We start from the raw sequence: 17,893 nt of genomic DNA, 5'->3' as shown, positions 1-17,893 counted from the left end.
AGTTATGTCTAGCGTAACTGTGATTGTAACGTCCATTCAGAGGCTTGTTAAGAAAACGGCAGCACTGTGCGAATGTGAATGTTGTTTTATCCAAACAATCCCACGCGCGTGTTTTCGCTCGCCCGCGCTGAATAGTTTATTTGTGTCTGTGCCACGATTGCTGTTTGCGCCGCTCTAGCAGCCTCCACCCGCTGTCTTTGTGTGTAAATCTCTCAGCGTCACACCGCTGGTGTTTGCATTAGACTGCGCTGGGTATTTCCTCACTTCTTTGAGAGCTTGCTTTCAGAAGAGACGTCCTATATCCCTCATCACTCATCTGCTTTCACCCAAACACAGGTTATTCTGCTCTTTGTGTTTTGGCTTCAGTTCCCAGTCTATAGCATGCTTGCATTTGTGCTTTAAATAGAGCTGGAATTTCATGTATGTATCAATCACGTTTTTCAGTCTCGGTGGTGTTTGCGTTCGAGCTCAAAGGTCACAATAACACTCCAGGACAGGAAGTGCTCAAAAAAAAAAAAAAAAAAGCTAAATCCATGGAAATGTTCTTCCTTTTCCTGAGGTGGCAGATAGGACAATCTCAGGGAATTTCTGCGTTCTCATAAAGTGAATCCTCCGTTCTGAGACGAATGTTTTCTTTTCATCTTGACCTCTATCATATACAGAATCTGCAGCTAAAAATGAATAGACAAAAGTTCTTTATTTAACTTGAAAGAATGAACTTACCAATTCTTTACTCCAATTATAACCTGCACGCAAAAATCTAATTATAATAATATATGTAATAATTGTACAAATCCATTGTATATATTATATCAGAAAATGCATATTTCAGATTTAGTGAAGCTGTTGAGTATGTTGTGTAATTTACTAAATCATACTAAATCATTTATCATACTAAATCATTTATCTAAATATGCATATTTATTTTTAGGTGTAAATATTTATATTTATTTTTTGTTTGAATTAGGCTGTTAAGCAGTATATATAGATATAGATAGTTTTAGTAATATATTTTATAATACATTTTTTTTCTATATATAATTTCTCATTTTTAGAATATATTTTATATATTACATATATTATTGCAAATAAAATTTAATATAGTTCTTCATGTGAGGATTAATCAAATTTGAGCTCAAATTTTTTTTCTCATGAATGCCTTCGGCTCTTTGTGAGAGTAATTTTTATAAATGAATAAATATAAAATGTAAAAATTTTGTAAATAATTTTTTTTTTTTTTTTTATTCTAATTTTTTTTTTTTTTTTAATTAAATACAAAAATATTTTTTTTATTTAAATTGTTTAACAGAATTGTTTAACAGTTTTCTAGTTTTATTATATTAGTTTTTTTGTTGTGGTTTGGTTTTTATATTTTGTGTTTTTTTCATGTTTATGTTTTTGTAGTATTTTTTATGTTTTTCTCTTTATTATTGGTTTTAAAAATATATATATATATAATAGTATATATTTAAAAATGTACATTTAAAATGTTTTTTAAAAAAATGTAAATACATTTTTTTTTTTTTTAATTTTCTTTTTTTCATGGACACCATAGGCCTATATTTGATCATTTCACACTTCATGCCATCACCAGAAGCCTTTTACTGAGCAAATATGACTGTCTAACGTAATGATCTAGGTTTTATGGCATGCCAGCACACTGCTGCAGGTCTCTTCTTCATCTTCAGAGATGCTGGTGGTGATATCTGTGTGTTGGTCTGACGTCTCTTCAGGTAGCATCATCATGTATGGGGCTCTGCTGCTGTTCGAGTCGGAGTTTGTACACATCGTGGCGATCTCGTTCACGTCTCTGATCCTGACGGAGCTGCTGATGGTGGCACTGACCGTGCAGACGTGGCACTGGCTGATGATCGTAGCCGAACTCCTCAGTCTGGCCTGCTACATCGCATCCCTTGTCTTCTTACACGAGTTCATCGGTCAGTATGCATTATAGACACATGGCTCCCAAATGACATAATTTATTTATTAAAAGATTTTAGTAATGTTATATTTTGTAAGGTACAGATTTTATTTATTTCTTTATTTATTAAGGCAAGACACTACAGGCAAAAACTTTTTTTTTTTCATGCATTGATTAATTTTGGGCTGCTTGCCTTTTCGTTAATTGGCTTTTTTCAGACTAGTGGAAAGAAAACATGCAAAATAGTCTTGTGTGTTTATTTCATTGCACTTTATCTATGTGTGTTTTACATTTTAATTACAATACATATCATCAAGATTTTTAAAATCTTGTTCATGTCCTTGTTCTTGTCATTTTAGTGGTATTATACACTCTCGGAAAAAAAAAAGTACAAAAGCTGTCACCGGGGCAGTACCTTTTCAAAAGGTACACTTTTGTACCTAAAGACTCCATATTGGTACCTTAAAGATGCATATACGTACCTAAAGTGTACATATAAGTACCTAAAAGGTACATAAGTGTACCTTTTGAAAAGGTACCGCCCCAGTGACAGCTGAGAGTTTATGTTTCATCTATGCTTTCTGCTCAAGGTTTTTCTACTGTTTACATCCTATTATTGTCATTAAATCCTGTTGTTATTGAACGATCTTGACGTCAGAATTTCGGACATGTGCAGGTAAAGAATGTGGACACATTGGTGTTTTCTCAGAGAGAGTTCAGTGTGAATCTCTAAGTCAGCATTCCAGCGCGGCTGTGGCCATTTCTCTCTCGTACGCTGTGTTCAGCCGAGAGCGGCCCACGGCGCTGCAGAGGGAAATACCACAATCCTGCTCTCATTTCCTGCTGCGCTGATGCTTCCCTGCCAAGGTCTCTGTGTTTATCATAGCGCTTCTCCATTTCAAGAATTGCACACTTTCTTACGAGGATCGAGGCAATCAAGGTTTCACCTATTTCTGTTATTTTAATTTGAATTCAGCAATTTTTATAATAGAGCAGCTTCTCTACTAACAAGCTGCTGCTTGTTTCAACAAGTCTTGCTGTTTTTGTTTGCACATTCCTTCCACTATAGAAAAGTGAAGCCAAAGCATCTCAGTATGGCCGCTGCCATCTTGAGTAAATTACATCATTTGGAGCCATTTTGGAGTCTGCGCAGTAGAGATTAGTTTGGAGCCAGATTTGGAGCCATGAGATTTGTTTTGGAGCCAGAGTCTGCGAGATTCATTTGGAGCCAGAGTCTGCGCAGTAGAGATTAGTTTGGAGCCAGAGTCTGCGCAGTAGAGATTCGTTTAGAGCCAGAGTCTGCACAGTAGAGATTAATTTGGAGCCAGAGTCTGTGAGATTCGTTTGGAGCCAGAGTCTGCGCAGTAGAGATTCGTTTGGAGCCAGAGTCTGCGAGATTCGTTTTCGCCAGAGTCTGCACAGTAGAGATTAGTTTGGAGCCAGAGCCTGCGAGATTCGTTTAGAGCCAGAGTCTGCACAGTAGAGTTTCGTTTGGAGCCAGAGTCTGCACAGTAGAGATTTCGTTTGGAGCCAGAGTCTGCACAGTTAGAGTTTCGTTTGGAGCCAGAGTCTGCGCAGTAGAGGTTCGTTTGGAGCCAGAGTCTGCACAGTAGAGATTCGTTTGGAGCCAGAGTCTGCACAGTGAAGTTCATTTGGAGCCAGAGTCTGCACAGTAGAGATTTGTTTAGTGCCAGAGTCTTGCAGTAGAGATTCGTTTGGAGCCAGAGTCTGCGCAGTAGAGATTCGTTTAGAGCCAGAGTCTGCACAGTAGAGATTCGTTTGGAGCCAGAGTCTGCGCAGTAGAGGTTAGTTTGGAGCCAGAGTCTGCGCAGTAGAGATTAGTTTGGAGCCAGTGTCTGCGAGATTCGTTTGGAGCCAGAGTCTGCGCAGTAGAGATTCGTTTAGAGCCAGAGTCTGCGCGATTCGCAGCCAGAGTCTGCGCAGTAGAGATTTGTTTGGAGCCAGAGTCTGCGAGATTCATTTGGAGCCAGAGTCTGCGCAGATAGAGATTTGTTTTGGAGCCAGAGTCTGCACAGTAGAGTTTCGTTTGGAGCCATAGTCTGCGCAGTAGAGATTCATTTGAAGCCAGAGTCTGCGAGATTCAGCCTGCGCAGTAGAGATTTGTTTGGAGCCAGAGTCTGCGAGATTTGGGAGCCAGAGTCTGCGCAGTAGAGATTTGTTTGGAGCCAGAGTCTGCACAGTAGAGATTAGTTTGGAGCCAGAGTCTGCGCAGTAGAGATTCATTTGGAGCCAGAGTCTGTGCAGTAGAGATTCGTTTGGAGCCAGAGTCTGCGCAGTAGAGATTCGTTTGGAGCCAGAGCCCTGCGAGATTCGTTTGGAGCCAGAGCCTGCGCAGTAGAGATTTGTTTGGAGCCAGAGTCTGCACAGTAGAGATTCGTTTGGAGCCAGAGTCTGCGAGATTCATTTGGAGCCAGAGTCTGCACAGTAGAGATTAGTTTGGTGGAGTGGGTGTGTCAAACTCCCGCCCAAACTCGACACGTCCCGTTTTTATAGCATCAAATTACTAGCTAAAATCAAAATAATCACAAAAACGAACAATTGAACATATATCAGCGTGATAACAACTACCTTAAATGACCAAAACCATGTTTCGGAAATTGGTTTGGAAGTGTAAACCAATCCCCTAGTTTGGAGTGGGTGGGGTTTTGTTTATTGTATTTAATGCAGCCAGCAGGGGGGGGTCGATGAGAGAGCAGGTTGATTTTTTTTTATGTGTGTGTGAGGCATGGTGTGTTTCTTTGTTTGGTTTTTGTTGAGAGCGCATAAGTTTTCTTTCAGTAGTGTTGATGAGGCATGTGTGGCACCTGACCACAATAAACACAGACTGGTCACCGGCCTCCTCGCACTGTGTCACGGCTTTCCAGCAATTGCAACACACATTTCAGCATTTGATCTGAGTCTCTGCTTCTGTTGACCTGACTGTGGTCTGAGAGGGTTTCAGAAACGCTGTCTTGGTGTCGTTCCCTACATTTCGGGGAATAATGGTTTTAAAAAGTGCCAAAGGCTTATTCAGAAAGGATTTAAAATTTCATGAGCAAGAATAGAACCAAAGCCTTGATGGGAAAGACTTTTACGTGAGCATGTGATTCAGACATGAAACATGAAACCAACCAGACTTTTGGATGTCGCAAATGCCACAAAATCAACATTGATTATAATCAGAAATGTTTCTTGAGCAACAAATCATCATATTAGAGTGATTTCTGAAGGATCATGTGAAAATTCAGCTTTGATCACAGGAATAAATTACACTTGAGCAACAAAATCATCAGTTATTTAAATTAGGGCTGTCAAATGATTTCACTTAATCACATCATGTTTTGAAAATTTATTAGTATATGATACACACACAGGAACAATATATTTTACATTTTATATTATATAAATATATTTATATATAAACATAACATATTCTCTTAAATATATACATGCATGTGTGTGTATTTGAGATAATACATAAATATACACAGTATGCCACACCATATATTATGTAAACAAAACTTTTATTTTTGGATGTGATTAATCATGATTAATCATTTGACAGCCCCACAGGAATAAATTACACTACACAATATATTCAAACAAAAGATTGTTTGAGTTGTAATAATTTCAGCCTTGATGAGCCGAAGAAACTTTTCAAAAAACATTAAAAAAAACTTACCGACCTAAAAATTAGTGTAAATGTTAAAAATACAAAAATGTTTATAGTGAATACATATTTATCTGTCACTTGAAAGTCTAATAAGTATAATTAAATGTATTAATTAAAGCTGCCATGTGCATAACTTTATTCTAATATTCAAAAGTAATTCGCATGTAGAAAAGAAAGTAATGTTTATTGTATAATATTGTTCTATTTTCTGTTTCTGTTTTAATAAGGTTTAGTTTTTTTTTTTATTAGTTTTTTTAAATGTTTATTTAGTTTGTGTAATTTTTATTATAATTATAAATTTATCAATTTCAGTTATTTTATCATCTTAAACTACATTCAAATGAGAAATGTCGCCTTGTAAACAAGCTGAAATAAAATAAGTCAAATTTTAGGTTAGTTAAGTTAAATGGTTTTAGTTTTAGTTAACTATAATAAGCCTGGTCTGAAATACTTGATACCACAATCATGCATCAAATCCACAAAAGTGTTTCAAATCTGGTCTAATCAAAATCTCCTCTCTAACTCCTGGAAATTGTGTAAAGCCAGCCAATTAGATTAGAGCTTGCCACATCATGAACCTCTTTGGCAGTTTTGTGTGTGGTATGTGTCAGAGTCAGTGTATAAACATGAGCAGATGTTTGACAACATCCCAGTGGAGACGCACACTAACATCATTTTCATTTGTGTCCCTGACAGATTTGTATTTCATCACCACCCTGTCGTTTGTGTGGAAGGTGACGGCCATCACTCTGGTCAGCTGTCTGCCGCTCTACATCCTCAAATACCTGCGCCGGCGCTTCTCGCCTCCCAGCTACTCCAAACTGACCTCCTGAGCCCTTCACTGCCTCCCAGAACCAGCGCTAGCTCACTAACCGCTAACTCGGCTCAGACAAGCCTAGAACTGCTGGAACTTCAGGTTTGATTCACCCCGATGCTGAAATAACCTGTCTGATTTTTCATTTGTTTTGCTCAGTCTGGTCAGCTTGTGTGTTATGAGGCTGCAGTGTTGAGCGCCGTTTGCTCTGAATCATGTAATTTCTCTAGTATTTAACTTTCAGTGAATCACTCTCCCTGAGGAAGACTAAACACACTGCGTAGCTTTGGGAATCGTCCATGAGACAACAGGGAAGTTTTTCCATGAGATTTAGTAATCTGTTGCTATTATGCGTCTCGATTTCAAGTTCAGATTTGTTGTGCGTTTGTATTCTCATGTGAAAAGGAAAAAAGGTAACACTTTATTTTAAGGTGTCCTTGTTACACGTGTTACATGTACTTACTATTATAACAAGAATTAATTATGCATAATAACCCTAAACCAAACCCTAATCCTAATCCTAACCATATAGTAAGTACATAGTTAATCAATATTACTCAGTACTTATATGTATAATTACACCTTAACAAGGACACCTTAAAATAAAGTGCAACCTAAAAAAAATTGCACAAAGGGGAAAAGGGAAATCGGAGTTTAATTTATTTTATGTTGTTTTTGGTACCTCTTTATTTCTTTCCAAAACTACTGAATATGCTGATTCATGGGACATGATCAGGTTACAAACAGAACGTATCTGTTGTAAAACCAAAAATAATGAAAAACTCTAAAATTGGAAACACTTTATAATAAGGCCCCTATTAGTTAATTATAGTTAATACATAAACAGACAATAACCGACAGTTATTAAGTAGTATTATTTGTCAATGTTAAGGATTGGCTATTTGTTAGCAGCAATACTTAATGTTAAGTATTTGTTAATTTTCAATTATTTATATATATATATATATATATATATATATATATATATATATATATATATATATATATATACACAGGTGCATTTCAATAAATTAGAATTTCATGGAAAAGTTCATTAATTTCAGTAATTCAACTCAAATTGTGAAACTCGTGTATTAAATTCAGTGCACACAGACTGAAGTAGTTAAAGTCTTTGGTTCTTTTAATTGTGATGATTTTGGCTCACATTTAACAAAAACCCACCAATTCAAAATCTCAACAAATTAGAATACTACATAAAACTAATAAAAAAAATAATTTTTAGTCCATTGTTGGCCTTCTGGAAAGCATGTTCATTTACTGTACATGTACCCAATACTTGGTAGGGCTCCTTTTGCTTTAATTACTGCCTCAATTCGGCGTGGCATGGAGGTGATCAGTTTGTGGCACTGCTGAGGTGGTATGGAAGCCCAGGTTTCTTTGACAGTGGCCTTCAGCTCATCTGCATTTTTTGGTCTCTTGTTTCTCATTTTCCTCTTGACAATACTAAACAGATTATCTATGGGGTTCAGGTCTGGTGAGTTTGCTGGCCAGTCAAGCACACCAACACCATGGTCATTTAACCGACTTTTGGTGCTTTTGGAAGTGTGGGCAGGTGCCAAATCCTGCTGGAAAATTAAATCAGCATCTTCAAAAAGCTGGTCAGCAGAAGGAAGCATGAAGTGCTCCAAAATTTCTTGGTAAACGGGTGCAGTGACTTCGGTTTGGAAAACTTGGAAACTTAACACTGGACTTCAAGCAACTTGGGCTATGAGCTTCTCCACCCTTCCTCCAGACTCTAGGATCTTGGTTTCCAAATGAAATACAAAACTTGCTCTCGTCTGAAAAGAGGACTTTGGACTACTGGGCAACAGTCCAGTTCTTCTTCTCCTTAGCCCAGGTAAGATGCCTCTGGCATTGTCTGTGGTTCAGGAGTGGCTTAACGAGGAATATGACAACTGTAGCCAAATTCCTTGACACGTCTGTGTGTGGTGGCTCTTGATGCCTTGACCCCAGCCTCAGTCCATTCCTTGTGAAGTTCACTCAAATTCTTGAATCGATTTTGCTTGATAATCCTCATAAGGATCGGTTCTCTCGGTTGGTTGTGCATCTTTTTCTTCCACACTTTTTCCTTCCACTCAACTTTCTGTTAACATGCTTGGATACAGCACTCTGTGAACAGCCAGCTTCTTTGGCAATGAATTTTTGTGGTTTTACCCTCCTTGTGAAGGGTGTCAATGATTGTCTTCTGGACAACTGTCAGGTCAGCAGTCTTCCCCATGATTGTGTAGCCTAGTGAACCAAACTGAGAGACCATTTTGATTCGCTGATTGGCATGTCACCATATTCTAATTTGTTGAGCTGTGTTTTTGTTAAATGTAAGCCAAAATCATCACAATTAAAAGAACCAAAGACTTAAACTACTTCAGTCTGTGTGCACTGAATTTATTTAATACACGAGTTTCACAATTTGAGTTGAATTACTGAAATAAATGAACTTTTCCACAACATTCTAATTAATTGAGATGCACCTGTACATAATAAACATTAACATTATCAAAGCTTAAATACTGTTAATTCAGCATTTACTAATACTTATTATATTTATTACATTTTTAATTTAATATATTATTAAAATTAAGAAATGTATATAGATATAAAAGATTTATATATATATATATGTTAATTCAGCATTTACTAATACTTATTATATATATATATATATATGTATGTACATATATAAACGTATGTGTATATATGTATATATATATATATATGTGTGTGTGTGTGTGTGTGTGTGTGTGTGTGTGTGTGTGTGTGTATTATTTTATTTTATTTTTTTACAACTGTTTGTTGTTTGTTCATGTCAGCTCAGGTACATTGAATGATATTCAATACATCATTTTATTTAAATAATATATCAATTAAATATAATAAGTATTAGTAAATGCTGAAATTAACATTAACTAAGATTAGCATGCGAAGAAATATTTTTTATTGTTACTTCATGTTAACTGATGAACTTAACTCATGTTAACAAATGGAAGCTTATTGTAAAATGTCACTGGATTATTATTATTAATATTATATATGTTGTTGGTGGAAAGGATGTTCAGCTCGTTCTCGTTCTAGCTCAAGTGTGTGATTGGACACTGAGTTTACTAAGTTAACTGGAAGCAACCTCCGATTTTTGAATAGCACGGATGATACGGTGCCATAAAAAACAATGCTATTTTCACATCCCTGTTTGTGTGCTTGTCCACTCATGTGGTGACCTCTGACGCTAGACATGCTCCCCCATCTGACCACTCTGAGCTGGACATACACCTACACTTACAGCACACTGCTCTCCTGTCTTTTTCAGACTACTCTCAATCACTGGTTTACAGGGCCAAACCCCATGATGCATCAGTCGGCTCTGAACCTTGTAATCTTCTCCTCGAGGTGTCCTTAAAAGCCGACATTTGTCTCTGTAAATGATCCCAAATGTGACGTGCACTTAGCATTGATCACTATGTTGGTGTCTGTGTTTTTTGTAACTGTGCCATATCGTCTGTTTCACCTTCAGACACTTTATTCTGTCGAACTGACCGACTCTCGTCGTATTCGACTTCTCTTGCATGGATCAGAGTTTGTACTGATTGTGATGTGGACCTAGACTTAGAGTGAATGCCATCATCTTCACCTGAATACTTTTTTTGTTTTTTATGTTCATATAAAAGTATTTTTTTCTTTGATAATGTAATCTGCTGAATTGTAAATAACAAAAAATGCCTTTATTTATTAATTTTCTTATTTGTCTTGGAATTTGCACTCTAATACTTGCAGAACAAAAAAGGGACGAATGTGTCTCAGGATCCGAATAAAAATCTTTTCTTAACCAATGCTCTGCTTGTTTCTTAATACAGTACAATTTCTGCCCTTATTTCATTTAAATATTATATTTCATATATATATATATATATATATATATATATATATATATATATATATATATATATATATATATATATATATATATATATATATATTCAGAAGTTTGGGGTCAAAATATATAGATGTCCAAGAATGCTAAAAAATAACTTTTTAAAGTCAGTATGATTTTTAATATGTTTTTTTGGGATGTATTTTTTTCTCAAAATGGATTAATTAATTAGATAAAAGATATAGTTAATTCAATTTAAAATAAATTTTATTTTTTTGATGTTTTGTATGTTTGTGTTTTTGGAATTATTAATTTATTTTTTAGTGTGTAATGTTACTTCAGAAATCATTCTGATATGATGATCTGCTGCTCAAGAAACATTTCTGATCATTATCAATGTTTAAAAAAAGTTGAGCTGCTTCATATTTTTGTGGAAACCATCTATCACACATTTTTTCAAACGAATGTTTATTTGAAAAAGAAAACTTGTATAACATTATAAATGTGTTTACTGGCACTTTATATTTTTGTGGAAACCATCTATCACACATTTTTTCAAACGAATGTTTAATATATATATATATATATATATATATATATATATATATATATATATATATATATATTTGTATAACATTATAAATGTGTTTACTGGCACTTTATTGTGTTTTTTTTTTCTTTTGTTTTATTTTTATGACGTTTTTATTTGTTGTTATTGTATAATTCTTACTATTACTAAGTACTATTTTTTGATAATAGAATGTTAAATAGTACAACATTATAAAATGTTTCAAACATTACTTATGCACAGTGTACATACAGCATATATACTGTAATAGTAAGAGAAGTATGCTATTGTTTTATACATATTTATCATGTTTCACCAGAAGGGGGAGTCTCAAAAACTACATTCATCATTGCAGACCTGACAAAAATTGTAAATGCATTCCAGTAATCAAACCGATTTTTTTTTTTCACTGAAAAACTGAAGACAATCTTTCAATAAAAGTTTTAACCTTCTCTGTGCTTTTGGGCCAAATTTAAATCGTAATTTTTGTGCTTTTCATGTTCCTCCCTGATTCTCCATCCATGAAATGAGCTCTTTGGGTGAAACGTCTCATTACGCGTCTCTCATGTGGTACATTGTGCGGTGTGCCAGACGTTACAGTGCACACGTGACGCACAGCTCAGCCAGATTGTCTTTATCCGACACGACTCGCCTGTGTGTCCAGAACAGACCCAGTGGAAGAGCTGCTATCAGACTGAGGAGGAAGACGAGCATGTAAGACGTGCAGATAATGGGACCATAAATATGAGAGTGAAATTGTGTTGGAGGGACAAAGTTGTACTTCATTTAAAAATAAATAAATATATATTTTTCAGTAGTATTAAAAATTAAGCCTTTAAATTAAATTTTGTTTTGTTTTTCCCCATTAGCCATAGTCTTGAATTATTTTATTTTGTTTTTGTTTATTATGTATTAAAGACAAGGAAATGTTTATTAATAGAGGTTGCTGAGGGGTTAACAGTATTTTACAGTAGCTTAGACCCTTGGCTCATAAGACACAGATCCAGACTTGCCCTGCTGTGTTCCATTGTGAACATCAACAGAGGATTTAGATGATAAATCACTTAAAGACAGCAGCAGAACTATTTATACACACTACAGGCTTTTAAAAGCTTCACCTCTGCTGGCTTAAGAGTTTTCACTTATGACTGTGATCATAACCACACCTCTAGCAACAATAATAATAAACACACTCATTGTGCTAAACACAGTGTGTACGTTATCACACTTTTAAGGTAGCTACTATACCAAACAAGTAAATAACAATAATTATTATATAAAATAGTATGAACACACTTGTACATTGTTACAAAAAAATATTGCAAATAAATGCTGTTCTTTTTTCTTTCTATTCATCAAAGAATCCTGGGCAAAATCACCAAAATATTAAGCAGTAAAACGTTTTTCAACATTGATAATAATCAGAAATGTTTCTTCAGCAGCAAATCAGCATATTAGAATGATTTCTGAAGATCATGTGACACTGAAGCCTGGGGTAATGATGCTGAAAATTCAGCTATATATTAACAATTATATTTACAATATATTAAAATAGAAAGCAGTTATTTTCAAATTACATTTCACAATATTACTTGGTTTACTGTATTGTTTATTAAATAAATGCAGCCTTAGTTTGCCCTGTAAAAATATATTTTAAAAATATTTATATATTTATTTAATTATTTTTTTATTGATGTTAACTATTTTGTTGCATTTATATTAATAAATCATAATTTATACAAATAATAATAATTTTGTAATTTTGTATATATATATATATATATATATATATATATATATTATATATATATATATATATATATATATATTAAACTTTTTTAAATTAAAATAAAATGTTTTCTTGTGGTAAGATATTGCAGTTGAAGTATTTGATAGTGTTGTTTTGTCACATTGTTGAAGGGCTCATCACTCATGTTTGACAGATCACATGTGTGTCATCTATTTTACTCACCACTCCTCTCAGTTACCCTGGAGACCAATCCCAACCCGACAGCTCCACTGTTGTTTGTTAATCCGAAATAGGAGATGAAAACAGATTTAAGTTTAGCTGCTCCAACTGGAAACTCCAGAAAATCTATACCGATTTCACTGGTGTGAGAGGATGATTCTCCATGTTTCAATGCTCAAAAATAAAATAAAAAAGAAGAAGAATAATACAGCTTTTCCTGAGTTAAGGCTTTTCACACTCTACCTAACCCCAGGTTAACCCCGGATAGAGAAACGTTTCATACTTGCAATTTAGAAGCGGAGTCAGCACCGCTTTTTACCCCGGGGTTACACTAAACCCTGCTATATATATATTTTTTTTTATGATATGCATGCATGCACACATAATTCATCCTAAACATGCAATTAGCCTACCAGTGAACATTTTTATTATTTAATTTTAGGAAATTTTCTTCTTTAACAGATTTCTGGTCTTGATGATTAATGAACAATTAACCAGTGCACTTACTAACTAACTAAAGGTCAACTCAATTTGGAATAGCATAAAAGCCTTGCAGAAATACTCGTCCACCTTATTTTTCAATGCAGATGTAAGCTGTTTTCTGTGAAAGTGTGAGACTTCCAGCTCTTTAGCCGCTGTACGCCAAATAACGAAGTGCACTGCAAACCAATGTGTTCATAATTAAAATAATACATTAAAATAATATGGTGAGAAACACCAGTTTGCAATATCCAGCAGCAAACCGAGCTGTTTTGTGCAGCTAAAAATAGCTGGATGCAGATGAGACCAAAGGCCTGACACATTAAATGTACAAATGAGCGTGCCTGCTCTTACGGAAAAAAAAAAAAGGTGGATAGTGAAGGATTCATCAATGCACTTTATTCCAATAAATAAATAAAACTGAATTTGGAATAGTATACTAAGATATTGCAGAAATAGTAGGGATAGTATGCTATTCTCAGTGACCCTGTGAGGTAACAGGGCAAACCGGGAAAAATGACAGGCTAGCAGAGAAAGTTTTGGAAGCGATCGAGCACATGGCCTGAAGATTTTCCCTTTCCGAAACATGCCGAAAGTTCTCCATGGGATGTGATATAAAGTGTCATTTCCATATGAAAGCTTCGGCTTAGATACAAACGTTGCTATTGGAAAAGTCGAATGTGCTTCTGTAACCCAGACGGCACAGCGCCGCTTAACGGGGAAGGAAACTGTGCTGCGAACTTGGAAAAAGTGTCTCTTTAGCAAAAGATGGAACTGCAGATCCTGTCGTCTGGAAGGATGCGCTGCGACGTATTCATTTACCCATTCGCATTTTGGGTTGCATAAGCGTGCTGTAACAGTGAAGGAATGTACATCTGCTAGACGTCGCTGTCTCGCAAACTCGTTCCAAGCTGTGTTAGTCTTCCTTTACACCTCCAATAGTCAATTTAATTAAAGTATCTGATGCTCACAGTTTCCTATGCACATCACGTCACTGATGCAACTGATGAACCAAATCCCTAGTGGATTGTTTTCATACAAGCTTACGCAAGATCTATAGATGTAAAAATGATGGAATTCAATTAAGAAGTGATGCAGATAGAATTGATAATGAAGGCCTGTGTCTAGACGTTTTCCAGAGGTCAGTGTAGGATACAGTCAGTGAGAGCAGCACTTCATTCATTCGAATGTTTAAACAAGTCAGTGTATCATATCGCAGAATTTTCCGGGATAAACTTTACAACAGAGTTTAGCCAAACAGGCTCACTCGACAGCCCCGTGCAGTTTATTTTGGCATCCTTCGCAATCCCAGAATGCAGTAGCTTATTCATCTGGGCACTGGGAGAAGCTGTTAATGTGCTACATTAGATTTTCTTGAAACATTTACTGCTTAGGTTTACCGAGTTGCACTTATTTGATGTAACCTGATACTTTTTAGCATTTCGACTTTCATTAAGCCGTAATACTTGTGATTTAAGAGTGAAACGGAGTTGCTGGTTCCTAAACACACTGATATGGTTGAGGGAACTAGATCTTGCATTATCTGATAATAAACCCTGACAAGTGTATATTGATAAATAAATCTCATTTTATGCATTTAAAAATAAAAACACTGAAAAACATTGGCTTTTCAGAAACATTTCACTGGTGTCCAAGTTAAGCATGTCAAGTAAACTTTCAAACCATTGGATGAATTTCAAGAGTAGCCCAATATTTGGGATTAGAAGGGAAAAGCTTCATAAATAAACCATGCCACATTTTCCATGGTACATTTTCTGAGTATAAACTGACTTATTTAACCATAATCCTTGTCCTCTTTACTTTATATGTGTGTGTGTGTGTGTGTGTGTGTGTGTGTGTTCTATATATATATATATATATATATATATATATATATATATATATATATATATATATATATATATATATATATATATTATATATATATATATAAACTCTCTATTTACCATTTAAAAAATAATAAGATATTTCTCTGATCCATTTATAACCAACTACTCCCAAAGGTAATATTTTGTGAATTTAATTAATTTTAGAATTTAATAATGAATGTATAATGTGTAAAAACAATGAATGAACTATGTAGTAATTAAAAAATGTAACTTATTTTGATGTTTTTTAGTTATTTAATTTTTTTTTTTTCCTGTGAAAGGTGAGTTTGTACTATCTTTAGTTAAAATACCTTTTGATATTTTGTTAGGCTAATGCAATGCCATTCAAACATTTGAAGTGTCTATACACTTTCTGTGCCATTTGACTATGTTTGAGTCCAATGAGACTCTGAATGTACAGTATAGTAAAGCTGTCGCCTGGGTTACTTAATGAGCCCTGTCCGCTCACAACCCCGCTGTGTAGCTCGTCTCTTTCATGCAAATGCTTAAACATTGCTCCTGTTTTCATTTTTCTCCCCCTCCTCTTCCCCTCAGCGCTAATTTTTTCAAGCCCACAATGAAGTTCTTGTGCGCCACTGTCTGAGAGAAGCCGCAGAAATGCCTTGGCGCAGGGGCTGGAGACGTCATGGATTCCTGAGTGCGCGCTCTGCAGGAAAGCCCTGCGCTCTGAGATGGAATCGCTCCAGGTTTCCATGGCAGAGCGCACAAACAGGAGGAAACACTGAGGGAATCCCGTTATTTTACAGCATTGGCCCATTATATACACCCAGAGCTGGGGAAGGAAGCCGCTCTTGATACTCAAGTCAATCCTCAGAGCAGGCAAAGGAGTTCATACCACACAGAGCTCACACCACTCTTTTTTTGCACTTATAACGGAGTATTTGCTTTTTCATTCTCAGCTTTCTCCATCCAGATTTTTTTTTTCTGCTATGAACTGTACAGAAAGGCTATTTCTGGACTGTTGAATTCATTTTTTATTTTTTGTATATTTTCCAAATGTTTAGAGAGTCTTGGAGACTGATGCACTTCCACAGCATGAGGTCGATGGATCAAGGTATGGATGGCGCGTGCTGAAGTGTTGTGAATTACTGGTAATCAATAATTTGATTTCTAACGTTTTCTTATAGCAAAACTGTTAATGTTAAATGGAATGTAAATGAAATTAACTTATTTAGTAATGTAATAGACAATGAAAGATGTTGAGTATATTACAGTATGTACAGTAAAGGGCAGTTACGTCATGAGGAAACTCTCAATGGCATCAATATATGCAATATTGTGGTTTTCTGTTGGATTCAGAATTATGATTCATTCAGACTATTCTCATGCATTTAACAGACGGTTTAGTTTTCAAAACTTGTGCATATTTTATATGAAGTTGCTTTTGTTTCCCAGACACATGGAAAATTGTGTCTCTTTGATTTTTATTAGTGCATGTGTGGAGGATATTTGGTTTATTCAGAGAGAGGAGATGCAGTAGTTCAGGTGCACTTGGGTTTAAATAGCATGTCTAAAGTTATATTGTGATGTACAAAACATAAAATGTTAGCACAGCTTTTACAGTTGTAATGATTTCACAATTGTTTAATAATAATAATAATAATAATAAATGGCCAGCTGAATTTGGATTGGTATACCAGCATACTATATGCAGATGCGGCAGAAATAGTAAGGATTTTGTATAGCTCATCACGACTCAGTGCCAGTATTGAATATCATTAGTTACATAAAATTCAGACTACTTGGCTATTCATAGATGATGCTGCAATGGAAAGTTCAGGTAATGTTTAATAACCCTAGATACTGCCACCATGTAAATAATCACATCGTGTCATTTCAGTCTATTAAAAGTCTGGATTTGTCTGGAATAGCCGTGGGTCTAAAATTGCGGGTTATTTTCCACCTTTGTTCCAAAAAATTCTCAGAGTAGGATCGGGACGTCTGATGGGGTGGAAAGTGGTTTTATATTTTAAGGAATCATGTAAAATAGTACGATAGCAGTGACCACAAGATAAATGACAAATTAAAATTTCTAGACAGACAGACAGACAGACAGATTAGTTAGATGATAGATAGATAGATAGATAGATAGATAGATAGATAGATAGATAGATAGATAGATAGATAGATAGATAGATAGATAGATAGATAGATAGATAGATAGATAGATAGATAGATAGACAGACAGACAGACAGAGGCAGAGATAGACAGACAGACAGACAGACAGACAGACAGACAGAGAGACAGACAGACAGATGATAGAAAGATAGACAGACAGAGACAGATAGACAGACAGACAGACAGATAAACAGAGATAGACAGAGACAGACAGACAGATAGACAGACAGACAGAGACAGATAGACAGACAGACAGATAAACAGAGATAGACAGAGACAGACAGACAGAGATAGACAGACAGACAGATAAACAGAGATAGACAGAGACAGACAGACAGACAGAAAGAGGCAGAGATAGACAGAGAGACAGACAGACAGACAGATGATAGACAGATAGACAGACAGACAGACAGATAAACAGAGATAGACAGAGACAAACAGACAGACAGACAGACAGACAGACAGAGGCAGAGACAGACAGACAGACAGAGAGACAGACAGACGACAGACAGAGACAGACAGACAGAGATAGATAGACAGACAGACAGACAGACAG

The 17,893-nt window shown here is 35.4% G+C and overlaps 2 protein-coding genes across 2 annotated transcripts in view; both read left to right on the top strand.

Moving 5' to 3' along the window:
* LOC109059119 (probable phospholipid-transporting ATPase IIA) overlaps positions 1–6,897 on the top strand; it is a 50,366-nt gene extending 43,469 nt beyond the window's left edge. The window contains 2 exon segments of the mRNA XM_042713717.1: positions 1,734–1,937; positions 6,291–6,897. Of these exon segments, the coding sequence (XP_042569651.1) occupies positions 1,734–1,937; positions 6,291–6,427 (341 nt within the window). The 3' untranslated portion in view covers positions 6,428–6,897.
* Positions 6,898–15,499: 8,602 nt separating this feature from the next.
* LOC109055644 (nuclear factor of activated T-cells, cytoplasmic 2-like) overlaps positions 15,500–17,893 on the top strand; it is a 34,243-nt gene continuing 31,849 nt past the window's right edge. The window contains exon 1 of the mRNA XM_042713715.1: positions 15,500–16,272. Coding sequence (XP_042569649.1) covers positions 16,215–16,272 — 58 coding nt within the window. The 5' untranslated portion in view covers positions 15,500–16,214. The remainder of the gene's footprint in view (positions 16,273–17,893) is intronic.

The sequence above is a fragment of the Cyprinus carpio genome, chromosome A23, assembly GCF_018340385.1.
Source record: "Cyprinus carpio isolate SPL01 chromosome A23, ASM1834038v1, whole genome shotgun sequence".
Lineage (NCBI taxonomy): Eukaryota > Metazoa > Chordata > Actinopteri > Cypriniformes > Cyprinidae > Cyprinus > Cyprinus carpio.
This window is presented reverse-complemented; position numbering and strand designations above follow the sequence as displayed.